This window comes from Coregonus lavaretus, assembly GCF_964263955.1.
Source record: "Coregonus lavaretus genome assembly, chromosome: 13".
Lineage (NCBI taxonomy): Eukaryota > Metazoa > Chordata > Actinopteri > Salmoniformes > Salmonidae > Coregonus > Coregonus lavaretus.
Window position 1 is genome coordinate 42,426,466 of NC_140000.1, and position 27,650 is coordinate 42,454,115.

General features: G+C 45.7%; 2 protein-coding genes across 2 annotated transcripts in view; one reads left to right on the top strand and one right to left on the bottom strand.

Moving 5' to 3' along the window:
* Nucleotides 1-1,828: 1,828 nt before the first annotated feature.
* On the top strand, nt 1,829-12,868 carry LOC311140534 (ETS domain-containing protein Elk-3-like). Its single transcript, XM_084175623.1, has 5 exons — nt 1,829-2,246; nt 6,565-6,773; nt 9,029-9,802; nt 10,775-10,897; nt 11,896-12,868. Exons 2-5 carry the CDS (start codon nt 6,567-6,569, stop codon nt 11,989-11,991), a joined length of 1,200 nt encoding a protein of 399 aa, XP_084031749.1. The 5' UTR covers nt 1,829-2,246; nt 6,565-6,566; the 3' UTR covers nt 11,992-12,868.
* Nucleotides 12,852-27,650, bottom strand: part of LOC311140532 (cyclin-dependent kinase 17-like) — a 44,512-nt gene continuing 29,713 nt past the window's right edge. Inside the window, exons 2-16 of the mRNA XM_084175621.1 lie at nt 24,684-24,850; nt 23,659-23,823; nt 20,078-20,211; nt 17,704-17,829; nt 17,400-17,456; nt 17,167-17,281; nt 16,906-17,000; nt 16,689-16,751; nt 16,332-16,576; nt 15,827-15,924; nt 15,509-15,614; nt 15,190-15,232; nt 14,916-15,006; nt 14,735-14,812; nt 12,852-14,597 (exon numbers count right to left, since the gene is read on the bottom strand). Coding sequence (XP_084031747.1) covers nt 14,560-14,597; nt 14,735-14,812; nt 14,916-15,006; nt 15,190-15,232; nt 15,509-15,614; nt 15,827-15,924; nt 16,332-16,576; nt 16,689-16,751; nt 16,906-17,000; nt 17,167-17,281; nt 17,400-17,456; nt 17,704-17,829; nt 20,078-20,211; nt 23,659-23,823; nt 24,684-24,810 — 1,581 coding nt within the window. The 5' untranslated portion in view covers nt 24,811-24,850 and the 3' untranslated portion in view covers nt 12,852-14,559. The remainder of the gene's footprint in view (nt 14,598-14,734; nt 14,813-14,915; nt 15,007-15,189; nt 15,233-15,508; nt 15,615-15,826; nt 15,925-16,331; nt 16,577-16,688; nt 16,752-16,905; nt 17,001-17,166; nt 17,282-17,399; nt 17,457-17,703; nt 17,830-20,077; nt 20,212-23,658; nt 23,824-24,683; nt 24,851-27,650) is intronic.

Consider the following 27,650-nt stretch of genomic DNA (forward strand, 5'->3'; position numbering starts at 1 on the left):
TTGGCGCTGTTTGTTGTTACCAGAGGGAAATAGGCGGAGCGAGGTGACAAACTCTCGCGTTGTTCCCTTCACCTGAAGTGCAATACTAGACAGAGGAAGTTGCTAGTTTTTTGTTTGGAAATTAATGGAAAAGTGTCAAATTTGGACTTCAGAAACAATTTTTCCAATAATAGGTGTTGACCCAATTTATGGATTTGGCTTGCCGAAGTGATTTTTAAGCTACTGGTATAAAAATTCAGTTTTGACATCCTACCAGTTTTTGTGTAGGCTTGCCTAAATGCCAGAGAGAGCCAGTCAAGAAATTGAGTTGAGCCAGAGATTAACGTTTGATTTTAGTTTTAATCCTTGTCCTCTACTTTACATTTACATTTTAGTCATTTAGCAGACGCTCTTATCCAGAGCGACTTACAGTTAGTGAGTGCATACATTATTTTTTTATTTTTCATACTGGCCCCCCGTTGGAATCGAACCCACAACCCTGGCGTTGCAAACGCCATGCTCTACCAACTGAGCTACATCCCTGCCGGCCATTCCCTCCCCTACCCTGGACGACGCTGGGCCAATTGTACGCCGCCCCACGGGTCTCCCGGTCTATGACAGAGCCTGGATTCGAACCAGGATCTCTAGTGGCACAGCTAGCACTGCGATGCAGTGCCTTAGACCTGCATTATTTACTGGTAATACAACAAGCTACAACATTCAACAAATATCCCGAAACACTCTTTCTCCAGCCTCACATGGTGCAAGTGGAGAAGATCCACAGCTCTTGAGTTTAAAGTTTGGGGAAGCTTCTGGTAATTATTTTCCCAACACTTTCCCCGGCTGCCACTGCTCTTGCTCAACCAAAAATGTCCTCTGTGTCATCACAATTTTGTGGTAAATTGATCTAATTTGTTGACATTTTGAAAAAGTTGTTGGTGTATATATATATATATACACAAGTAGGAAAGCCTTAAGAGAAATAATCCAGTTGTTTATGGATGAGTGTGTTGTGGGCAATTCGGCAATTCCCCTCCCCCTCCCCTCTTTTATGCACATTTCAAGCGAAGCATTGTCAACAGGAGGCATTTATGTAGTCCATGTATCTGATGCTGTCTGGACAGAAATAATATGACATGTCATTTAAAGAAAAATCCAAACACCATCAGAGGGGCGCTGTTTCGCTTGCTTTATCTGAGATTGATGCATCTTTCTGTCGGGGCGCGTCTCAGTCAAATAAATGATTAATATTTCAATATTTTATTTGGACAAGGTAAGCTACTGACCTATGTGACTGCAGATGTTTTGTGAGCCACAATTTCCTGTCAGTGAGAGGAAACCCCATGCAGGAAACCGGAAAAATGGATCCACTCCCCAACACACGCACACAAGCCTACTTCTTGCACACTCATTGATACACAACAACACTCATGCACACAAACATAATCACATCACTTTATTCCAGTAAAGCCAGGATTCAATCCGATCCGTGTAAGATCCACGTTATAGTGCGCTTGACATTTAATGGTAATTTCCGATTGAGCCGACATCAGCAGCGTTTACCATGAACTTCTGGGGAAATGCCTTTAAAACCGCTGTGAATGGAATCTTGGACTAAAACATGTTGAAGGATTAAAGAGCTCCTCTACTCCCATTTTGACCTCAAGTGAAGCCTGTGAGAATGAAAGTGTGTGTGCACGCGTGTGTCTGTGTGTAGTGCGGCTGATGCAGAATTTTAAGAATAGCCTACTTTTTTACAACTAGCCCAATGCCCTTCCATTATTTGATGTCAAGGAGATGTCACACCCCACACCCCCCACCCAGAGAGAGAGAGAGCGAGAGAGAGAGCAGTCAGTGTGTGTGTGTGTGTGTGTGTGTGTGGAGAAAGGAACACGAACGCCTCCAGGTGTGTGTGTGTGTGTGGAGGAAGGAACACGAACGCCTCCAGGTGCTGGCCAAGAAGAAGTTGACATCAGTTGGGCCCGCAAGTAGTCAGAATTACAATATTACTGTGCGTGCGCAGAGAGGAGGAAAAGCGTGTTTACACAGACGGCCGAGAGCCTGGGGAATAATGCGCGAGAGGAAGTGAGCCGGCTCTCTGTCTGCGCGCTCGGACTTCCTGCTCTGAAGAAGGAGAAAAAAAACTCCGGATCCCCTTACAGTCTCGAGCCCCGCAGCCCAGACGGCATCAGCATGGAAAACCAGCGCATTATACGGAATTCTCTTTAAAAACATATACGGAAGGAAAGCAGACGTCTAACACCAGGGTATGTGGAGGAATGCTTCTCTATGATATTCCTATTCACTTTATTAACACAGTATATTCACTGAGTTTGAGTGATGATGGCTTAGAAGTAAACGGTACCAGAAAATATAGTTTGGATATATGATATAACTCCGTCATCACAATGAACTTGAAATTTAGGGGACGACAGTCGACAGATGCTGGTAGTATATCCCCGATTTGTTATGCTATCTTGGCACACATGTATACATTTGAGTAAAAGGTATGTGTTTCGCTATAAAAAAAAGTTACATTTATTTTCGTTTTGATGTTTGATAACATTTGGCTACTCCGTTATTCACACATTGGACTCAAATCGCTCCGGTCTGTCACGGTTCTCTAGTATGCTTTTCACGCGCAATTTCTTGTTGGTTGTGATGCATTTTGCAACTCAAAGTAGCGATTGGTGTGAAAATGAGCTCATGGCCCTTTAAAAACTCTAGTAGACTTTCTGGTTTGTCTGGACTCTGCAGACTAATTGCCGTGCGCTTCCGGATTGAAACTGGCAGCATACAACATCTTGAAAATGAGTCATGTGGCAAACAAAGAGCCGTTTGAGTGTTCCAGGCTCTCCAACACGGATGGCTCTGCCCAGACCCGAGTCCGGCGGTCCACCAGTGATAACCCATACTTTTTTAGACTTTAGCGCGTCTATATACGACGTTTGGTACGATACAGACACAGAGGCATTATATAGCCTATGACGTCTCATGACATCCCTGTTGGTAGCGCAGTGGCTAGTTGATTTTTCCATTGGCAGTGCGCAGGAAGAGTGCGCATTTAGTCATGCCCCCCCACCCCACACACACAGAGAGAGAGAGAGAGAGCTCATAACGGGTTTCCGTTTGGTCCACACTGTATCATTTCTGGCTCTGTGTCATAACACTGTTATAAGATACTATAAACTCCCCATCAACAAAATAAATTATCCCTACCAGAAGCTAAATGTAGTGTGTGTGGTGTGTGTGTGTGTGTGTGTACCTGTCCAGGTGGAGAGACGCTGTGGCCTATCATCCCATACAGTACAAATAAATAACATGAGGACATATTCAATGCTGCAATAAAACAGATGTAAATCTATGGTAACAGTATTTTCAGTTGCACCAATCCAGTGTTTATCAGGCAATGCGGAGTTGCAGGTTTCCCTACTATTCCTAAGGATATCCGAAAATAAACAGATCCTGCTGCTTTGTCTCTGAGCTCGGCTAGTTACCCCTTGTCACTATGGAATATCAAAGACTAAATCCATCATACATCATGCCAGAGGATGTCCTGGGGGAGACCCAGAGTACATGTATGCAATGCATTCTCCATATGTTGTTGTGGAATAGGAAATGGGTGGTGTGTGTGTGTTGCCGTACCAGAGCGAGGCGAGGAGGAAACCCGTCCATTTGTCCCATCTGTGAGGTCCCTGTGTTTCCGATGGTTCCCGGTGACAGGAATTCCTACCTTTGAGTTGGGACTGGCCTTTCCCTGGGAAGACGCCCTGTAGCAGAATGAGAGGAAGTCCTCATTTAAACAGCTTTATGGTCTCCCATCACACACACACACACACCATACACAAAAACATGCATACACACAGGAGACCTCCTCAGGAAACAGAGACAGAGGGGGTATTCACCTTTTTCCTCTCCTGGATGGTCTCTCTTCACTGAGAGGAATGGAGGTGAAGAGGGGTATGGAGGAGGAGGGAAAGCAGGATTCTGTGTTCAGTATTTTCAAACAGACCAGCTTGTGGCTGGAGAAAATGTGTGTATGGGTGTGAGAGAGAGTTAGAGGGAGGTAGAGACAGAGAGCGAGAGAGAGAGGTGCACAGAAGGTTGTGTGTGTGGAGTGTGAGACAGACAGACAGACAGTGAAGTCAAGGTAAATAGTGTCGTTGGGGTGTGGCCTGTCTTTGGCAGAGGGGCACTGACCACATCCTCTTTTATCACCACAGAAACATCCGTAGCTCCACCCCTGTCTGGCTATAGTTGGCAGCACCAAGTCCCTGAACTCTGACACAAGCACACACTTGAATTCTTTATTTTGACCTATAATGAAACATAATTACTACTAAGAAGCACACAGTCACAAAGCACAGCGAATGAGTGAGAGAGTGCAAGTGACTGAGTGTGCATGCGTGTTAGTGGAGTGGCATAGAGCCCAGAGAGGACAAGCTTCTCTGACTTGTCTGATGTAGTAAAGCTGCCAGGCAGCGCTCATTCACAAAGAGCTGCTGTGTTGACCCGTGTTCTTATCATTTAGGCAGCCAGCCAAGCTCTCCAGTAAGTAGAAGTTTTACATAGCCACTGGTGTGTCTCGTTACATATGCAGTAATGGGCTTTATTCCCCACTTCAACATATTGTAATATGAGATGTATGATGTCGCTGGTTGGCACTTGGCCCCATAGACATACATACAGTATGTTTATATACAGTGGGGAGAACAAGTATTTGATACACTGCTGATTTTGCAGGTTTTCCTACTTACAAAGCATGTAGAGGTCTGTAATTTTTATCATATGTACACTTCAACTGTGAGAGACGTAATCTAAAACAAAAATCCAGAAAATCACATTGTATGATTTTTAAGTAATTAATTTGCATTTTATTGCATGACATAAGTATTTGATCACCTACCAACCAGTAAGAATTCCGGCTCTCACAGACCTGTTAGTTTTTCTTTAAGAAGCCCTCCTGTTCTCCACTCATTACCTGTATTAACTGCACCTGTTTGAACTCATTACCTGTATAAAAGACACCTGTCCACACACTCAATCAAACAGACTCCAACCTCTTCACAATGGCCAAGACCAGAGAGCTGTGTATGGACATCAGGGATAAAATTGTAGACCTGCACAAGGCTGGGATGGGCTACAGGACAATAGGCAAGCAGCTTGGTGAGAAGGCAACAACTGTTGGCGCAATTATTAGAAAATGGAAGAAGTTCAAGATGACGGTCAATCACCCTCGGTCTGGGGCTCCATGCAAGATCTCACCTCGTGGGGCATCAATGATCATGAGGAAGGTGAGGGATCAGCCCAGAACTACACGGCAGGACCTGGTCAATAACCTGAAGAGAGCTGAGACCACAGTCTCAAAGAAAACCATTAGTAACACACTACGCCGTCATGGATTAAAATCCTGCAGCGCACGCAAGGTCCCCCTGCTCAAGCCAGCGCATGTCCAGGCCCGTCTGAAGTTTGCCAATGACCATCTGGATGATCCAGAGGAGGAATGGGAGAAGGTCATGTGGTCTGATGAGACAAAAATAGAGCTTTTTGGTCTAAACTCCACTTGCCGTGTTTGGAGGAAGAAGAAGGATGAGTACAACCCCAAGAACACCATCCCAACCGTGAAGCATGGAGGTGGAAACATCATTCTTTGGGGATGCTTTTCTGCAAAGGGGACAGGACGACTGCACCGTATTGAGGGGAGGATGGATGGGGCCATGTATTGCGAGATCTTGGCCAACAACCTCCTTCCCTCAGTACGAGCATTGAAGATGGGTCGTGGCTGGGTCTTCCAGCATGACAACGACCAGAAACACACAGCTAGGGCAACTAAGGAGTGGCTCCGTAAGAAGCATCTCAAGGTCCTGGAGTGGCCTAGCCAGTCTCCAGACCTGAACCTAATAGAAAATCTTTGGTCCGTATTGCCCAGCGACAGCCCCGAAACCTGAAGGATCTGGAGAAGGTCTGTATGGAGGAGTGGGCCAAAATCCCTGCTGCAGTGTGTGCAAACCTGGTCAAGACCTACAGGAAACGTATGATCTCTGTAATTGCAAACAAAGGTTTCTGTACCAAATATTAAGTTCTGCTTTTCTGATGTATCAAATACTTATGTCATGCAATAAAATGCAAATTAATTACTTACAAATCATACAATGTGATTTTCTGGATTTTTGTTTTAGATTCCGTCTCTCACAGTTGAAGTGTACCTATGATAAAAATTACAGACCTCTACATGCTTTGTAAGTAGGAAAACCAGCAAAATCGGCAGTGTATCAAATACTTGTTCTCCCCACTGTAGATTGGTTGGCACAGGTGCTGGCACATGATGCCAGGAGGAGCATAATACTATGACTCCAGTGTCTGGGGTAGTGATGATCTAAATGTGTTATTGGTGTGTTTTCTGTCTTTATGGGTCGGCTTTTATGGTGCAGGAAATGCCTTCTTGGTTGGGGGCGGGACATGGGGGAGGCTTTTGTACTTGTTGTACTTGAGGGTTAGAATGTGTGTGTTTTTATTTACATGCAGTGCAAGTGTAACTGACCATGATGACCCCTCTCTCTTTCTCCCTCTCTCCCCCCTCTCCAGTCATGGAGAGTGCCATCACGTTGTGGCAGTTCCTGCTGCAGCTGTTATTAGACAAGAGTCACAAGCACCTGATCTGCTGGACATCCAATGACGGGGAGTTTAAACTGCTCAAGTCAGAAGAGGTGGCCAAGCTGTGGGGCCTGAGGAAGAACAAGACCAACATGAACTATGACAAGCTGAGCCGAGCCCTGCGCTACTACTATGACAAGGTACATCTCACACATAGTTGACATTGGCACTACACTAACACCAAACACAAACACACACCTACTGGCATGGATGACAAGGTACACCAACATTGCATAAACCCTTCACAAACATACAGGAAATTGAGAAATCATGTAACTAAACCAAATGAAATGAAGAAGAAACTATACTACGGAACAAAGATAAATGATATAAAGAATGATAGTAAAAAGCTCTGGAGTACTTTAAATGAAATGTTATCCTTCGTTAAGGCAGATGGCTTGTTCATAACAAAACCCTTTGATATTGCCAACCACTTTAATATGTTTTGTTGTTGACAAGATTAGCAAACTTAGGTATGACATGCAAACAACAAATGCTGAGTCTTCATATTCATGCATAATGGACCAAATAATGAAAAGACAAGCACTGTTTTGAGTTCCACAAAGTCGTTATGGAAGAGGTGAAAAAAGGTTGCTATCTATAAATAAGGACAAACCACCTGGTACCGACAACCTGGATGGTAAATTGCTGAGGTTGGTAGCGGAATACATTGTGACTCCTATTTGCCACATCTTCAATTTAAGCCTAGAAGACGGTGTGTGTCCTCAGACATGGAGGGAGGCAAAGGTAATTCCGCTACCCAAGAATAGCAGAGCACCCTTTAAATGGTTCAAACAGCTGACCAAGTGCTTAGCAAACTTTTTGAAAGGTATTTTACAGAAAACAAACTAACGACAGACTTTTAGCATGCTTATAGTGATGGGCACTCAACATGCTCGGCACTGACACAAATGACTGATGGTTGGCTGAAAGTAATTGATAGTAAGAAGATTGTGGGAGCTGTTTTGTTAGACTTCAGTGCAGCTTTTAATGTCATAGATCATAACCAATTCCTGAAAAAAACATAGGTGTTATGGATTTGCATCCTCTGCCTTATTATGGATTGAGAGTTACCTATCTAATAGAACACAGAGGGTTTTCATTAATGGAAGCCTCTCTCATGCAAATTCAGTGGAGTGTGGTGTACCGCAGGGCAGCCGGCTAGGGCCGTTATTGTTTTCTATTTTTACAAATGACCTTCCACTGACCTTGACTAAAGCCTGTGTGTCTATGTACGCTGACGACTCAACAGTATACATGTTGGCTACAACAGTAAAATAAATAACTGACACTTAACATAGAGCTCCAGTCCATTTTAGAAAGGGTAACTAGGAATAGGCTGGTGCTAAATATCTCAAAAACAAAAAGCATAATATTTGGGACAAATCACTCGCTCAATGCTAAACCTAATTTAGATCTATTATTGAATAATGTGGCTATTGAGCAAGTTGAAGAGACTAAATTGCTGGGTGTAACCCTAGATAGCAAGCTGTCATGGTCAAAACATATAGACTCAATGGTTGCTAAAATGGGAAGAGGTCTGTCCATGATAGGTCGTTGCTCTGCCTTCTCAGTCGACCAGACAGATCCTACAGGCCATAGTTTTGTCACACCTGGACTACTGCCCAGCTGTGTGGTCATGTGCGGCAAAGAAGGACATAGGTCAATTTCAGTTGGTCCAGAACAAAGCAGCATGTATCACACTTAGATGTACACGGATGGAAAGTTGAGCAGAGATTGACTGCATCACTATTGGTCTTTGTGCAAGGTATTGATATGTTGAAGGTACCGAACGGTCTGTTCAAGCAGTTGGCACACAGTTCGGACACTCATCAGTACAACACAAGACAGGCAACCAGAGGTCTCTTCACAGCCCCCAAGTCCAGAACAGATGCTGGGAAACACACAGTATTAAATAGGGCCATGACTAGATGGAACTCTGCCACCACATGTAACTCAAACTAGAAATAAACCCAGTTAAAAAACACACATAAATAACACCTTACTGCACAAAGGGGACTGTGACGAGACAGCCATTTTATATATATTTTATTGTAATTTGCACTGTATTATGTGTTAGACCTAGATATTGTGTGTATGTATTGATATGTAGGGTATGTATGACATTTTAAATGTATGTATTTCAGTCCTTGACTAATAATGTTCTGTACTATGTAATGTTTCATGTGGACCCCAGGAAGAGTAGCTGATGCTTTTGCAGTGGCTAATGGGGATCCTAATAAATACCTCTACACAGCATGAACATGTCTGTACCAATTCTACAGGTCAAACCACCATATAACATCATGGCATGCATGTTAACAGTAACACACTGTTATTACTGTATAACATAACAAATTATGCTTAAACTCCTCCTTCCCTCTTCCTCCTCCAGAACATCATCAAGAAGGTGATTGGCCAGAAGTTTGTGTACAAATTTGTGTCCTTCCCGGAGATCTTGAAGATGGACCCCGCGGCGGTGGAGATGGGGGTGCGGGGGAGTGATGAGGCTGGTGGGGCCCTGTCAGAGGGGGAGGGGGATGAGGAGGGTGTGAGGGGCGGCCCCCCAGGGAGGAACGAGTACCTCCACTCAGGCCTCTACTCCTCCTTTACCGTCAGCTCCCTCCAGCATCAACAGGACCTCCTCCGCCCCCCTGATCTGCTCCGGCCAGTCAAGGTAGAGCCTCGACATGATCACCACGACGACAGTGGCACAGTGATTCGCTTTGTTCAGAACCGCAGCCATAAGGGCGGGGCACTGCCGGTGGTGTCTCTGCCTTCATCCCCGCCCCCTTCCTCCAACGAGGGCTACTATTCATCCAAACCTTCCCCAAGGCTAGCCCACTCCTCGTCCTGCTCCTCCTCCCCATCACACAGCCCCACCCACGCACTCTGGAGGGCACGGAGCCCCGCCCCTGAGACTGACGAATCAGAGCAGAGCGCTCAGCCCCTTAACCTATCGTCTGGTCACAGAGACCGTGGCCAGGCCACACCCACGCCAGAGAAGAGGGGCTTAGCCAATAGCGTCCCACCAAAAACCAGGAAGCCTAAAGGCCTGGAGATATCCGCACCCTCCCTGCTCCTGACAGCCAATGACATCGGCTCTATCGCCCTCAACAGTCCTGCGCTGCCCTCAGGGTCCCTAACACCAGCCTTCTTCACTGCACAGGTCAGCACCACCCACACTCAATCTTTTCCCAGGTTAGCCCTGAACACAAACGCATACACTCGCTCCACCCTTGCCCTCTGTATGTACGTGCTGATTTGTGTGTGTAATGACATTGGGGGAAAAGACATGACTTATCCCCGAGTCTCTCTGGAACTGTCTGTCCTTACCATAAAACAGGCAGGGTAGGGAGAGGAGAGGGAGAGAGGGAGGGAGGGAGAGAGAGAGTTATTGAGGAGAGACGGAGAGAGGAAATTAGGGAACGAGTGAAAGAGGTAAGCGGAAAAGAGTGAGAGGGTGGGGATCGAGACTAGTAAGGAAGAGGGAGGAAGAGAGGTAAGCTGAAGAGAGAGTGAAAAGAAGGGAGGGGAGAGAGAGAGAAGGGAGGGTGGGGAGGTCTGTAAGTGAAGCCATATGTTCCTAAAGCTCTTGAATCGCCGGCGTGAGGTAAGGGCTGTCGTAATACCACGGAGAGAGAGAGAGGGAATCTAGAACTCCTCTTTATTGGGCCACTACAAAACAACTCATTAAAATAGCATACATCATTCCTTACCCACATAAACACAACCCCCCCCATATAAACAGATACATTAAGTCAGGGAGAGAGAGCGATAGGGAGGCAAGATGGAGATAAATTGATTTCATATGTAGCTTCTCAGCTGGAACCTAGTGTTCCAAGTTCTGTGACCTCAAGAGTTCCCCAAGTCAGCCTTGAATTCACTCCCCCCCGTCTCCCACTCTGTCCCCCCAAAGCAGGGTATGAAGCCCTCTCTCCCCTCCTAGTTCCAGTGTTTTACTAAAACAAACAGAGCCAGTGCAGCAGGACTGAATAACCACAGGGAGAAATGAAACCTTTGTGCTGTGTGTGTTCATACTCGGCTAGATCATTTTACAGATCACCAACAAAAACACCAACAGAACATAGAAAAATGTACATCTCTCACTCTCCATAAAGTATTTATTCTCTCCCTCTAGACTCCCTCAGGTCTCATCCTCACCCCCAGTCCCCTGCTGTCCAGTATCCATTTCTGGAGCAGCCTGAGTCCCGTAGGACCCCTGAGCCCCGCTCGCCTGCAGGGCCATGGACCCCTGTTCCAGGTAAGACACACACACACACTCTAAAAGAGAATAGAGAGAGAGGAGAAAGGAAAGTAAGCGTGAGGGAGCCGGACACCACCTGGAGTGAAGACTGATGGAAGGGAGTTAAGGAGGAGAGAGGGAGGGACAGAGGGGAAAGTTGTGGGATGGTGACAGAAAGGGTTAGGGGGAGGACAGTTGAGTATTTATGCTTGTTCGTACTGAGCCGAGAGGGAAAGGGCTCCACTCTAACTGGTAAACAAAGGAGGGATAGTTAGAAGTTTGAGCTACGACTAGGGTTGCAAAATTCCGGGAACATTCAATAAATTCCATGTTTCCCGAAATCCTGATTGGAGGATCCTGGAACCAGGGGGGAATAAGTAGGAAATATGTAATCCTCTGTCCAGGACTTCTGTAAAACCAGAAAATGTATTGAAAGTTCCCAGAATTTTGCAACTCTAGCTAAGACAGAAGATTCCCCCAAACAGCCTCATTTTCTCAACAACAACCGAGTCACATGACACCGCCGCTATTTAGTTCTGTGTGTGTGTGAGCGGTTCACTGTGATTGTACGTAAGTGTGTATATGTGTGTGATTCACGGTGTGCATGGGTTTCAAAATAAGCTACAGATGTTTCCTTTCTGGTGTGGACGAGGGGGGGCAGCTTCCTGCTCAGGGGGGGGGGGGGGATTCAGGAGCCCCACCCACTCCCATCTGCCCTCTCACAACAGGAAGTGCCTCTCCTCCCATCGTCAGGAGGGATGGGTGTTAAAATACCTCGGCCACCATTTTAGGGAATTCTTAAACCCAGTCATCAGCTTCTCCAGAGTTTGGGCTAGAGTTCTTTATAAAGAAAGTTCTCATCATTAGTAGTACGCATGTATAACACTAGTCTAGGGATAGAGATGAATGCACTTTACCTCAGTATAATATGGGGGGCATTATTATTATAATTGTGTGGTATTTCCTAATCTGACAGTGGATCTCACCTGTCTTCTCCTCTGTCCATCTGTCTGTAGTTCCCCACCCTGCTGAATGGGCCCATCCCAGTCCCCCTGTCCAGCCTGGACACCTCCTCCCCGCTGCTGCTCTCCCACAGCCCACACAAGTCCTGATCCTCCTGGAAGACAGTAACATACCCTACTGGATTCTACCACCAACTGGACCAAAACAGGCTTAAGCAGGCCCGACCAGACCAAATAGGCCCAGTCCACGCGAGTTCAAATCCTGGACCCCGACATAGCAGGACTCGAGGCAAAATCAGGATAAAATCAGGACACTGCTGCAAACCGACTGGATCAGCCTTCAACTGTGTCAATATCATTATCATCATTGACTTGAAGATGCATTTTCTTTAGCTTAGTTGAAACAGATTTATTTTGGACTTGTTTAGTTTGTATCTCATCTCATCCAGCTTGAAGTTGTCCCACATTTATCCACTTCAGAATGCCAGAGTGCTGTCTATCAGAATGCTGTTCCATGCATTGTACCTTGTCAGCCCTTTATCAATAGACTGGCGTATGGTTATAACGCTTTATAAATGTTTGTATCATTGTATAGTGGTTTTGATATGTTCATTTGAGGCTGTGAACCTGGTTGTATTGTTCTGGCTGAATGTTTTTCTATGGTTTTGTATTGTATTACACTTTATGCATTATTACCTTGTACCGGCTGTGCCTTCTCAAATGTAAGAGTTATGTAAATGTTTTTTTGTTTTTTTATAGACGAAATTCCAATTCAATATTGAACAAAAGCTTATGTGTAACAGCTTTTGGTTCTTTTTCATAAAGGAATTGATACAAATGTATTCTCATAATGATTTGCTATTTTCTTTATGTCCGAGAGTCAAGTAAAAATGTCTTAAACAAGGTTTTAAATAAACATGAAGCATTGAATGCTATACAACTGATTTTATGTCTGGTGTGAGTGTCACCATCTACTTCCATTTCACCCAGAAAACAACAATAAAGACAAGTGTATTTATCAAACAGACTCATTTTACTGTGATGGTTATGAGAAATAAATAGTTCCAGTAAAAGGAGTTACAGGGCCACCAACTGTCAGTGTTCCAGAGATTGAGTTTACACCACAGCAGGCGTTCCATATGTCAGGCACACATACACACGCGCGCACACACACACACACACAGGCACACACCCCCTCAGGTAAGCTCAGGTCATTCTTAAACTTGAAAAAGTACAGTATTACAATCACTGCCAGTTGAAAACAACACACACAGCGGCTTGTTAAGTCTATTTAAAATTTCAATTTGAAATGTGTACAAACGCTGGAAAAAAAGAGACTAGTGGTCCAATGCAGACTGTGAAACAAATATTTTTTTCTCCTTTGAGAGGCGAAGCTGCTGCCCCTTGACATGCCACACTGACACTGTATTCACAAGGAGAGGTCAAAGACCAAAGGTCAAAAGGTCAAACATAGAAAACAAAATCTCTTAATACTGTCAAATCAAGTCAGCCATTTTAAACACCCGTCATCCTAGTAGTGCCCTGAAATCATGGTATACCCCACTCCCATGGCCAGCTACAGAGTAGAGAGCCATTCAAAAAACTAGAAACTGCTTACAGTTATTGATGATGCAGAAAAACAACCGGTATTGCAGACCTCCAAAAGGCAAGAGGAACTTGCATACAAGAACTTAAGTCAAGACCATCCTGGGGGAGGGGGGAAGAAAGAAAGAGGAGAGAGGGAGAGAGAGGGATAGACCGATGGGTTCCTGTGGGAGGTCACATTACTTCCTGCGGCGCGCCGGTGTTTCTCTCTTCCCTAATCCTCGCTTTCCTGTTGTCATGACAACCGGAGAGGGGGACGGGAAATGTCATGGGGAGTCAGAATTCCTCCAAACTCCACCTTCTGCTGTGGTCCCATTAGTTGGCCAAGAGGCTCTGAGGGTCGTTGTGCTCTCCCAATGACTGGACTCTGTGCTTAATGACCCTCGCGACCCCATCTCAACCCCATTTTGACCCCTTCCTAACCCCAGTCTGGCCCCTGAAATGTTCTGGAATGTTCTAGGTCAAGGAGGATGAGAGGGAGGCCGGGAATTGCTTCAGTTCAGAGGAAGATTTCCAGTTGAAGACCAGACACTCCTAGTCCCTCTCTCCCAGTACCCCTCTCCCAGTCTGGACTGGTCTGGTCTCACTTCAGTCAAACACCGCCATCAGAGGAAGCTTAAGAAAGTACTTGGGAAAAAACGCTAAAAAAGGCATTCAGTCTCTGAACACAATGACAAGCACAACAGCAAAGGTAACAGCTATGATAAACAACATCGAGATCATCAGTGGAATCATAATAACCATAATTCATATTTCATAACAATAACAATAGTAACCTTCGCGACTGGTCGGCTGTGCATGGTGTCTGAGTTCACATCATCATATACACAAACTGCGTGTTAAATACAGACAGTAGTAGTTTAGCAGCAAAATATACCCCCCTAATCCCCCTTCCATATCTTCAAATAAATAAACGTAGTTCATCTCTCCCTCCCCAATCAACTCCAGACTCACTCGCTCTCTAGGGGGTGAGGGGGGAGGTCTGTCCAGGGGTGAGGGGCTCATGCGAGAAGGGGGAGGGGGCTCTGTCCCGTTCAGTCTCATCTCAAGCGAGAGCCAGTTACTATAGCAACAGGAACGAGCTCCACCCTGGAGGTCCCAGGAGCAGAGAGTCTAGAAGAGCATGCTCTGTCTTCTGTTCTTGCTGTTGCCTGGAAAGATGGAGTGAATAAAAGAGAGAAGGAGGGAGGGGGAGAGAGAGAGAGAGAGAGGGTTCTATGTATGTCATAACAGTTATGAAGCTCCAGGTAAGAAGAGGAGCGTGTGTGTGTGTTCGTGTTTTACACACCTGACTCTAGGTGTGAGGAGTTCCGATAGCCAGGGTCTCTCTGCAGTTGGATATCCTTCAGAGTGAATATTGATATACCTGAGCGAGAGCGAGAGAGAGGATTGTAATTATGTGTGAGTGTATCTCCTGGCCATTCAGAGGACTAGACCAGTACTGATCATCCCCAGGTTTAGAGACTCACTCTCATGCAGTGTGTGGACCTGTGTCCCCAGGCTCTTGAAGTAGGCCTGCTTCATAGCTTCATCTGCTGAGATCCTCTTCTTGGACTCATACTGGAGAGGAGGGAGACCAACAGTTAACACACTGACAGTACAGCAACAACGAAACAGAATCAGTAAGGCAGAAGTGACTACTGTGCCCCCTGTTGTTCATTATAAGTACTGCATGCCAGTGGTTCAGAGTATAACTGTGTAGGTTACACAGTGTGTGTTAAAAATGTAGACAGAGAAACTCACTTTCAGAAATGATAACAGCAGTTCAATGCCTTCTGTGTCCAACCTGAAAAGGAGAGAGATAGAGAGAGAGGGGAGGGAGAGAGAGTTAGAGAGAGCTCAGGAATCACAGGGTTTACTATCAGTTGGTGGTGACTGATGGGAACTTGGTGGGTCAGAGGAAGGAAGGAGAGTTGCTTCACTAAAGTTCCACAGGATTTCCTGCCTCCTGCACTGACTAAACACACTCACGGATACGCATTCACACACCCACACAGAAACGTGCACACTCACACACACACACACACACTCATTGACGCGCGCGCGCACTAACACACGGTACCTGGGTACGTGGTTGATGAAGGGCTGAGGTTTGTATTTGGGGAAGTTGTAGGATTTGAACTCGTCGACGCCAGAGATCCCTGGCCAGTTGTCCTCTGATGGCGTGCCTGAAGAAATAAGAGAGAGAGGGGCCAGTCTTTAGATAACACTCTATCAACGTTTAGTTAACGCTCAAGTAATGTCCCCATCATCATCACCATGTCTGCTTATTTAGAGAGTTCTGTGGTTGTGTGTTTGTCCCTGTAGCAGACACTAGGTGGCGCTAGGTCAGTGGGTTAGTTAGGCTGTAAAATCCAATCAGGGTGTACTCTGTACTCACCCAGCAGTCTGAATATGAGGTGGAGCTCGTCCTCTACGGTGGAGCCAGGAAACAGGGGCCGACCTGCAGCCATCTCATAAAATATACACCCCACACCCCTACACACACGCAGAGAGAGAGAAAGAGAGAGAGAGCATTACACACATGCACACAGCTTGTTCACAGATACGCATACACACACACACACACACACACACACACACACGAGAATATATCCTAGGAAATAGGATGAAGGGTTTATGATGTATAGCTCTTACTAAAAGTTTATGTGTAAAATACACTGAATGAAGTGGTTGTAGTTCCTAGGGTGTAAGGGTGTAGGGCCCTCAAATCTGGACCTCGAAGCCAGTTCCACTGCAGTTTTTAATCAGGGACTGTTTTAGACCTGGGACACCAGGTGGGTGCAATGAATTATCAGGTTGAACAGAAAACCAGCAGTACTCCGGACCTCCAGTGTAGGATTTGAATCCCCTTGGTGTAGCTTGTTAGGATGTAGTGTTCTTACCACATGTCAATCTGTGTGGAGTACTCGGAGGAGCCTAGCAGGACGTCAGGTGGCCGGTACCACAGAGTCACCACCTCGTTGGAGTACGTCTTAGTGGGGACAGACTTAGCCCGCGCCAGACCAAAGTCGGCCAGTTTGAGTTCCCCTCTCTCGTTGATGAGCAGGTTCTGGGGCTTTAAGTCTCTGTGGAGAACCTTCCGCTTGTGGCAGTACGCCAGCCCCCGCAAGATCTGGAACAAGAAGATCTAGAACCGTACAAACAACACATGCAATGTTAACCACTATTATGCAGGGTTTTTTATCTAAAGTGACTTACAGTACAGTGAGTGCTAGGCCATTAGTCTTGGTCATACTCACCTTGACGTTGTGCATGCTCATGATGTTCCCACAGTCATCCATGTACTGCTTCAGGTCCTTATCCTACACAGGAAGTGAGGTCAACAGTCAGTCAGACAGGAAGTACATGTACAACAGCCTACTTAGGACAACAAACACCTCCGAGAATTGGGGCAGATATTTGACTACAAAGACCAGCATGCAGTGTGAGCAGAGTGAGGAAGTAAGTGATTCTCACCAGGTACTCGAAGACCAGCGTCAGGCTCTTGTCTGTGTGGACGATGTCGTGTAAGGTCACGATGTTGGCATGTTTCAGGTCCTTCAGTAATGACACTGGAGAGAGAGAAGGAAAGGGGTAATATATTGACAAAGAGGAGGAACAATAGTGAATGAGAAAGAGAGTGAAGAGTGAGAAAAAATTGAAGTTAGCATTGAAATCAGTAATGGGGAGAGGAAGATGAAGTGATAGAGGAGGAAAGGTAGTGAGGTATAGATTCACCTTCTCTGATGGCGGTGCAGGGTGCTCCCTCCTCGTGCTCCAGCCTGATCTCCTTTAGCGCCACCAGGTTGTCAGTCAGCTTACTGCGCCCCTTAAACACTGTAGCATAGGTCCCCTATAGAAAGACTAACTGGTTATGACCGGAGTCAAAACGAAATAACGTTTGGGAACCTCTTGTGAAAAACATGTTGTTTTCTGAGTTTATAGGAGTATGTTTGTGTGTGTTCTCTGACCTCTCCCAGTTTGTCCAGTTTGATGTAGGTCTCCAGCTTCCCAAAACCAATCTCCGACTGAAAAACAGAAATAAAGACAGAGAGATCATCTTTCGTGTTGTTTACGTCTTTTTCTCTGTGTTGAATGAAGTCTGTACAGGATACCTTCATTCACTACACAAGATTACATACAGACAGTCCTCTCTCTCTCTCTCTCACACACACACACACACACACACACACACACACACACACACACACACACACACACACACACACACACACACACACACACACACACACACACACACACACACACACGTACCAGTGAGGCCCTGCGGGAGAGTCGGCTCAGGGGCTGGTCGAAGGTAGGGCTGCTCAGCTGCAGCTTCTCCAGGTAACCGTCAGGGATACGGATGTCAGCAGGCAGAGACAGACGCTTGTTCAGGTCCTACACACACACATACACCAAATTGAGTTAGAGATGCAACATACACATATATCATGAGTCCTATCGAATACTGCGTCTGTCTGTGTGTGTGTGTGTGTGTGTGTGTGTGTGTGTGTGTGTGTGTGAGAGAGACATGTAGACAGCAGAAAGCTCCATGACTACACCCACACACTTTGTCCTAGAAATGACTCTCTCCTCTCCTCCCACTCCTCCTCACACAGTCAAGAGAGACAGAAGAATAGAGGTGCTTATACAAAAATAATCCAGACATGAAAACAATCGTTATTGAAGAAGAGAAAACATGGCATCACAGATGCACATCAAATACATGCCTACACACACTCAACACAAAACGGACAAAAACAGACAAACACAACATAGGTAAGCAAACAAGCATCTTCACACACTATTGACACAAAAACACACCCACCATAGATATCATGTAACACACGTGTATACCGCCTGCGATCTCTCCCCCCATAGAAACAGATCAAAAGAGATGTTCTCTCTATAGATAGTGATATGAATCAGTGTATTGTTACAGCCTACTAACCCCAAACACTTGGCTTCAAAGGGAACAAATGGGCAGAATGACATGTACCCACATGAGTGTGTGTGTGTGAATCTGGTTAGATGTAGTAACTGAGATGACGTGTGTGTGTGTGTGATTATTCAGATATGTCTGATGATTACCATCTAAAGCTCAAGCACCTCTTGTGCCTCTGCTTAGACTGCTAAAATAAACACTTGGCATCGAGGAGAAAAAGGTCAATCCGTGTGTGTGTAATACCATAATACTGATATACAGGTAGTCAAGTACTGCTTACACTTCTCCAGACTGACCACCAGGTGGCAGAGTGTCACCAGGCTGAGGAAACAGCATTCCTACCAGTGATTCTAGAGGAACTCAGTCAACAGAACCAGTGAGACTAGCATTAACCTGCACTAAATATATTATCCATAGTATAAATTCGAATAGTCCATGGGACACCAGGAACTAAAGTCAAACTTCACAGCATTCACACACATAGAAAATAGCAAAAAGAACACAGCTTACACATACAGAAAAAAGCAAAAACAAGTCACACAGAGAGGAAAGGAAAAACATCCCCAGTCTTAAAGAGCGACTGAGAACACGCCGATTGGCACTTGTGTTTTTCTGTCGCTCATTAGAAAAACAAGAGATCAGTATTGGAGATGTTTGTCCCCCATGAGACACTGTAGACGAGGAAGCCTATTTCACTTCCTCAAAATCTCCAGAATGAATCTAAGATAACTCAAGAAATCTGTAATTAAAGTTGCTGCGGAGGATGTTTTAATTGTGCAATTTTACATCTAACCAATGTGTGGAGCTGCTGGGCAGGTCTGTCTCACTGTCTGTGGTATTGGATAGAGAGCAATCACCGCAGCTGTTCACCCCATGTTAGTGGTCAAATGCTCATCTTCAAATTAAAACTCAACCTCCATTTACCCGTTGTGACGCACAGATGTTCCAAACTCCGTTTTGGACGAGACTGACTTTATGACCAGAATGATCCTTTTTACACTTTGTAGTAAATTTTGACACTAGAATAACTGTTTCTGACTCATACTGATGCCACATCAGTACGTTTTCAAAGGGATTCCTTACTTTTTAAAGGCAGTCCCTCTTTAAATCCCAGGTTCTTGCTGAGCTAAGTGGAGCAGTCTCTCTCCCTGTCTCCATCCCACTCCCTGTCCGAGGTTCCTCTCAGGATTGTTGACCAGCTATGTGGCGGGGGATCGTCTGGAATCTCAACAGTCAGAGGCCAAGCGTGTCACAGATTACTGTCGCATGACAACATTCCATTAGTCAGTCAGCCAGTCTGTTTAACTGTTAGTGGCCTGAACCAGCTCATACTTTCCACCCTGCCTGCCATCAACCCTCCTCTTCCTCCATCCCTCTTTCTTCCTTTCTCTATCCCACTACCTCCATAACTCCCTTTCCCTCCACATCTCTCCCCCGCTCTTTCCCTCCATCTCTCTACCCTCCTCCTCTCTCTGGTCCTTGGGCAACAGGATTCATATCAGTATTCAGAGTCAGACAGTGAAAGCCTCGTAGAGTGTTCCCTGCTTATCTCTCCTCTCCTACCCACAACACCAAGAGAGAAAGAGAAGAGGACAGAGATGGGGAGCAGGGAGAGGTGTAGTTCCTTTATCGAGAGACAGGGATTGGTGGTGGGGGTTGGGGAGTACTCCGTCATAGAGTGAAGAGTGTGTGTTTGTGTACCTCCATGGAGATGCGTCGTTGCACTCTATTCCTCAGACACACCCCGCTGGGCGACTGCACCTCGTCTGACGACGTCCCAGACGCCTGGTCACTCTCCCCGTCTGAGCCCATCTTCAGGTTCTCATGGACGATGTCTTGGGAGGAAGAGTGGAAGAGGAGAAAGAGGGAGGAAGAGTTAGAGTTTAGAAGCTGAACATGTTCAATTTCAACATTTTGTCTGGCAAATGACACTCATGATCTTCTATGAGATAAACATGGCAAGGAATTGCTATAGCTTGTGTCAAATTGAGTCACTAGTCTGCTGTTTTTAGTAAGAATGGGAGAGAATTAGTTAGAGACAGAAGGAGTGCTCTCTCTCATTCTGTCAACAGTTACAGTTTATGGCCTGGTCCCGACCCTACAACCTCTCTCAAGTTCCCTTCTTTAATCATCCTGCAGTCTCTCTCTCCCTCTCCCCTTCTCTCACCCCTTCCCCCTCTCACCCCACAGGCCAAAGATTAAACAATTTAACCAACTGCTTCCTCCAGAGTCATAAAACTAAAACTACAGCCTCTGGTCTAGATCACGGTGCGTAGTGGGGGGGTGAACTAACGAACACACACAAAGTTAAAGCAGTTCTGCATGGAAGAGTGGGCCAAAATTCCTCCACAGCGACGTGAGAGACTGATCAACAACTACAGGAAGCATTTGGTTGGAGTCATTGCAGCTTAAGGTGGCACAACCAGTTATTGAGTGTAAGGGGGCAATTTCTTTTTCACACAGGGGAATTGGGTTTTGCATAACATTGTTTATTAAATAAATATGTAATTGTTGTGTTATTTGTTCACTTATGTTCCCTTTATCTAATATTAGGTTTTGGTTGAAGATCTGATAACATTCAGTATCACAAATATGAAAAAGTAGAGAAAATTAGAAAGGGGGCAAATACTTTTTCATAACACTGTACATGCATTCACACAAACACACAGTGTTAATGAGTAGCTGTATCTGAGTGTGCTGGCACATATTCTCTCTGTCATCATTGTGTCAACACCTCCAACCCTGCAGCCTGTCATCATATCATCCAGCACACTGTACTACTGTCATCTTCACCTCCCTCTCCCTCCTTTCTGCTTCTCTCTCTATCCGTCTATCTTATTCTCTGTCTACCAAATACCCCTCTGTTCTTTCCAACTCTACTCTCTTCCCTCTCTTTGGCCCTATTTCTTCTCTCCCACTCTGTTCTTTGAGCTAAACAGGCATATAACATAGTGTGACAGTGTGTTCTAATCTAGTTCCATCTTGTCCCAGATAGACTTGCCTGGTTGTCTGTTCCCCCCAATATCCCCAAACCAAATGTAACTCTAACTGGGACAGAGTTCAGTCTGAGGAGAAGCGCTTAATCAAAACTTAGCGACAAGACCGCAGACCATAATAGTTGGCTCACCCTGGAGACCAGAGAACAGCAAGGAACAGCTATCGTCATGGTGATGGCTCAGAGAACATGCAGGGGAGACGTTTGTCCTCAGATACACACAAATGTATGAATCACATACGCACACAAACATCTAACTTTTAGAAGCAAATATAAACCTGCACAAACACACAGTGTAGAATGAGAAAGGTTGACTCATACAACAATACTTTTATTGAGAGGAAGGTTAGAGATAAAGATGGAGAGACAGACGAGTCTGGTGTTGTGTGGGATGAAATGTCACACCATGACCGTGTCAGGACGGAACACTCAGGGTCTATGACACACTTCCTGTTTGTCCCCTGTCGCCATCTGCTCTTTCTCAGTCACTTCCTGGTGCGAGAATGCCTGTCTCCACGGCAACTCACCCTGGCAGCTGGGTGGCGACCGGGTGGCATGGCCATGAACGAGAACAGGCTGCTTATAGTGGTGCTGCTAGTGGGTGTGTCATTAGTGAAAATGCCTGCATCTTTGAATGAGTGTGTGTGCGTGCATACAGTGGGGGAAAAAAGTATTTAGTCAGCCACCAATTGTGCAAGTTCTCCCACTTAAAAAGATGAGAGAGACCTGTAATTTTCATCATAGGTACACGTCAACTATGACAGACAAATTGAGAAAAAAAAAATCACAAAAATCACATTGTAGGATTTTTAATGACTTTATTTGCAAATGATGGTGGAAAATAAGTATTTGGTCACCTACAAACAAGCAAGATTTCTGGCTCTCACAGACCTGTAACTTCTTCTTTAAGAGGCTCCTCTGTCCTCCACTCGTTACCTGTATTAATGGCACCTGTTTGAACTTGTTATCAGTATAAAAGACACCTGTCCACAACCTCAAACAGTCACACTCCAAACTCCACTATGGCCAAGACCAAAGAGCTGTCAAAGGACACCAGAAACAAAATTGTAGACCTGCACCAGGCTGGGAAGACTGAATCTGCAATAGGTAAGCAGCTTGGTTTGAAGAAATCAACTGTGGGAGCAATTATTAGGAAATGGAAGACATACAAGACCACTGATAATCTCCCTCGATCTGGGACTCCACGCAAGATCTCACCCTAGTGAATGACCTGCAGAGAGCTGGGACCAAAGTAACAAAGCCTACCATCAGTAACACACTACGCCGCCAGGGACTCAAATCCTGCAGTGCCAGACGTGTCCCCCTGCTTAAGCCAGTACATGTTCAGGCCCGTCTGAAGTTTGCTAGAGTGCATTTGGATGATCCAGAAGAGGATTGGGAGAATGTAATACGGTCAGATGAAACCAAAATAGAACTTTTTGGTAAAAACTCAACTCGTCGTGTTTGGAGGACAAAGAATGCTGAGTTGCATCCAAAGAACACCATATCTACTGTGAAGCATGGGGGTGGAAACATCATGCTTTGGGGCTGTTTTTCTGCAAAGGGACCAGGACGACTCATCCGTGTAAAGGAAAGAATGAATGGGGCCATGTATCGTGAGATTTTGAGTGAAAACCTCTTTCCATCAGCAAGGGCATTGAAGATGAAACGTGGCTGGGTCTTTCAGCATGACAATGATCCCAAACACACCGCCCGGGCAACTAAGGAGTGGCTTCGTAAGAAGCATTTCAAGGTCCTGGAGTGGCCTAGCCAGTCTCCAGATCTCAACCCCATAGAAAATCTTTGGAGGGAGTTGAAAGTCCGTGTTGCCCAGCGACAGCCCCAAAACATCAGTGCTCTAGAGGAGATCTGCATGGAGGAATGGGCCAAAATACCAGCAACAGTGTGTGAAAACCTTGTGAAGACTTACAGAAAATGTTTGACCTGTGTAATTGCCAACAAAGGGTATATAACAAAGAATTGAGAAACTTTTGTTATTGACCAAATACTTATTTTCCACCATAATTTGCAAATAAATTCATAAAAAATCCTACAATGTGATTTTCTGGATTTTCTTTTCTCATTTTGTCTGTCATAGTTGACGTGTACCTATGATGAAAATTACAGGCCTCTCTCATCTTTTTAAGTGGGAGAACTTGCACAATTGGTGGCTGACTAAATACTTTTTCCCCACTGTATGAGTGTGTGTGTGCAAGCATGTGTGCCGTTAGTGTATACATGCATCTCTGAGTCTGTGTGTGTTTGTTTCTCTCTCTGTGTAACTCACCGAGGCGGCTGCCATTGCTGGGGAAGGTCATGAAGGATCCCAGGCTTCCTCCGATGACACTGTGTGGCCTGCGGAGGGGGGGCTTCTTGAAGGAGCCAGTGTACTGGTGCAGGAACGAGTGCATGCTGTGGGAGGAGGGTGGTCGCCCATTACGCACGATCGGCTCTGCAAGGAGAAACAATATGTCAATCAATTAGCCAATATGTCAATCAATTAGCCCATCTATCGATCCATCTATCCGATTCATCACGCAATCTACCAATCAATCAATCAGTCATTTGTACAAGTAGTTCATATACGGTTCTGTCTTCTGTTGAGCAGAATTCAGTAAACAGAGTGCTTCCTTGTTTCGTTATGTTTTATATAAAAAGGGTAGAAAAGAACACTTATGCAACCTAAAGTAGGTCAGAGGATTTTAGCTTCATACTTCAATAGCTAAAAACGTCTGTTTATGTGTGAGTGTTTTCCTTCTCTGTGTGATGTCTTTTCCACAAACATTGTGGCAGCATCACCTGCCGTCTCCCTGCGTTGTGTGTGTGTGCCCCAGTAGGTGTTTCATCCCACCAGGCTGCTTCTGTTGTTACATAAGGACATAGAGCTCCTCTCTAGGACACGATCATTCACACTGCTGCTCTCTCTCGCTTTCACTGTGTGTCAATTTCCCTCTCTTTCTTCCTCTATGTGTCTCTCACCCGTTCTCTCGGTCTCCCTCAGGCCATTGGCACACCAAACTCTCATTAGCCATCATATTAAAATCACTTCAGAAGGCAAGAAAGGATACTGTTGGCTGCCAGCTACATCAAACATTTCAACTGTATCCTCGGGGCGACCAAAGGGCCCTAATGTGTGTCCACTGGCTGGCTGTATCCTTCTCTACTGGCATTCAGTCAAGACTCACTTCAAAATAGTAACATTATCAGTCTCTAATCACTGGGACTGGCACAGAGCTCTGGAGTGTGTGTGCGCTCTGTTTGTTTACTAATACAATCTATAATACTCACTCACACACACACACACCTACTGACCGTTGTCCTTGTTGCCGCCGTCCTCGATGGTCATCTGTTCGGCCAGTTCAGACAGAGACTCGTCTATGGTGTGGCTGGAGCGCAGAGTCAGGGACAGACGCCGCTTAAACCTCTTCATCTTCTCCATCACACACTCCTCAGGGTTGGCTGGGCTGGGCTGGCAGGGCCTGTAGAGCACAGAGGGCAAAGGTCAGCACTGGACCTACACACACACTCAATTATCTTTAACATTTTAGTCATTTAGCAGACGCTCTTATCCAGAACGACTTACAGTAATGAGTGCATACATTTTCATATTTGTTTGTACTGGTCCCCCGTGGGAATCAAACCCACAATCCTGGCGTTGCAAGTGCCATGTTCCACCAACTGAGCCAGACACACACACACACACACACACACACACTTTAGGTGGCCAGGCATAAACAAATAACTTGTAATTGTCTCGCTAGTCACTTCTAGTCCAATGTTGCTCACATAGCGACATGCTAGCTTCCTTATCTTGAGATTGGTACAGTTGGGTTGGAGTAAGTACGTTGTGTTGTTGTGATGTTATTATTCCAGTATTGTACCAACACATGAACACACCTACACATTGACAGTGAGAAGCCCAATCCTTAAGCTGCAAGAGTATGCATGAGAACGTAAGTGTGTGTGCTAAAATAGCACCCTTCATAAATAAACTACGCCTCCTTTTAATCTAATATTTATGAGGAGTAGAGGAATACTGCAGTCACTGCACCTCTCCTTAGCACTCAGCACTAAGCTAGTGCCTTAATAAAGCATGAATTAAACATGAATTTAACAGCCAAACATGAATACTGCTTTCCTTAATTTCAAGCAAAATACATCAACACACACACATATCCACACAGATGCAGAAGCAGACACACACACAAACACACCGCGCGCAGAAGCTCATCCATAATTTATCAAAGCCATCTCTCCTGTGGCTAAAATGACATAATGAGAGGTGCAATACAGAGGTCAAATTTAAATCCACAGTACCAGCTAAATATAGGAATAGCAGTCACAGTCACAGTCACACACACACACACACACACACACACACACACCTCCCCATCAGTGTCCTCAGACTATCTACACCCTAATTAACAGCAGTGGTCGTCATGTGGTTGTGTCCTGTGGTGTGATTGGTGGGCTGCAGTGACAGATCTGGGCCAGCGGCTGTAATGATTGGCCAAGGCAGACTGGCTGGCTGAGTGTGATGGGAGGTGAAAAGGCCAGCAGACTGGGAGAACTGGCCACATTCCATAGCAACACAAATACCTGCCTGGTCCGATGGTATGGCTGTGTTTTGTGTGCATCCATCCGTGTAGGACCTACTGTATGTGTGTGAATGTATCAATGAATTATGTGTTGTGTGGATATGTTAGTGTTTGATTTATGTGTGTATGGTAAATATGCATAAATGTATGTAGAATACAGTATGTGTGTGTGTGTGTATCTATCTGTGTATGGTTTGTGTGTGTGTGTGTGTGTGTGTGTGTGTGTGTGTGTGTGTGTGTGTGTGTGTGTGTGTGTGTGTGTGTGTGTGTGTGTGTGTGTGTGCATCTATCTGTGTATGGTTTGTGTGTGTGTGTGTGTGTGTGTTCATGCGCATGTGTGTATGCATGGTGTGTGTATCAGTGTATGGTTTGGGTATCAGTGTGTGTGTTTATGTGTATCAGTACGTGCGTGTCTGTGCATGCTGACACAGCAGTAAGCCAGGTCACAGGAAACACCTTGCTCTCTCTGCCTCAGGCCAGTTTCCCTGCCCATTGTGTTGCCGCGGTGACGCCCTCGGGCGAGCGGGACCCCCCCTTCTAACCCCTCCCCCACACCATCCCGTACTGGACACGGCGATAACACACTGCCAGCCAGCAGTGAAGGGTGCGGTGTGTGACACACATGGGATACAGTAAGCCACTACATCATGAAAACATCCCAACACAGCACTAACCTCACAACATCAGACAGAGACACAAGATTATCTAACTATCCATCTCTCCATCCATCGACACTGTATATGCAAAAGTATGTAGACACCCCTTCAAATGAGTGGATTCGGCTATTTCAGCTATACCCGTTGCGGACAGGTGTATAAAATCAAGCACACAGGCACCGCCATAGGATTCCACCTTTCCAACAAGTCAGTTAGTCAAATTTCTGCCCTGCTAGTGCTGTTATTGTGACGTGGAAACGTCTAGGAGCAACAACGGCTCAGCCGTGAAGTGGTAGGCCACACAAGCTCACAGAACGGTGCCGCTGAGTGCTGAAGCGCATAAAGATCGCCTGTCCTCGGTTGCAAACTGCCTCTGGAAGCAACGTCAGCACAAGAACTGTTCATCGGGAGCTTCATGAAATGGGTTTCCATGGCCGAGCAGCCGCACACAAGCCTAAGATCACCATGCGCAATGCCAAGCGTTGGCTGGAGAGGTGTAAAGCTCGCCACCGTTGGACTCTGGAGCAGTGGAAATGCGTTCTCTGGAGTGATGAATCACGCTTCACCATCTGGCAGTCCGACGGACGAATCTGGGTTTGGCGGATGCGAGCAGAACGCTACCTGCCCGAATGCATAGTGCCAACCGTAAAGTTTGGTGGAGGAGGAATAATGGTCTGGGGCTGTTTTCCTTGGTCTGGGCTAGGCCCCTTAGATCCAGTGAAGGGAAATCTTAATGCTACAGCATACAATGACATTCTAGACGATTCTGTGCTTCCAACTTTGTAGCAACAGTTTAGGGAAGGCCATTTCCTGTTCCAGCATGACAATGCCCCCGTGCACAAAGCAAGGTCCATACAGAAATGGTTTGTCAAGATCGGTGTGGAAGAACTTGACTGGCCTGCACAGAGCCCTGGCCTCAACCCCATCGAACACCTTTGGGATGAATTGGAACACCCTGACTGCTAGCCAGGCCTAGTCGCCCAACATGAGTGCCTGACCTCACTAATGCTCGTGGCTGAATGGAA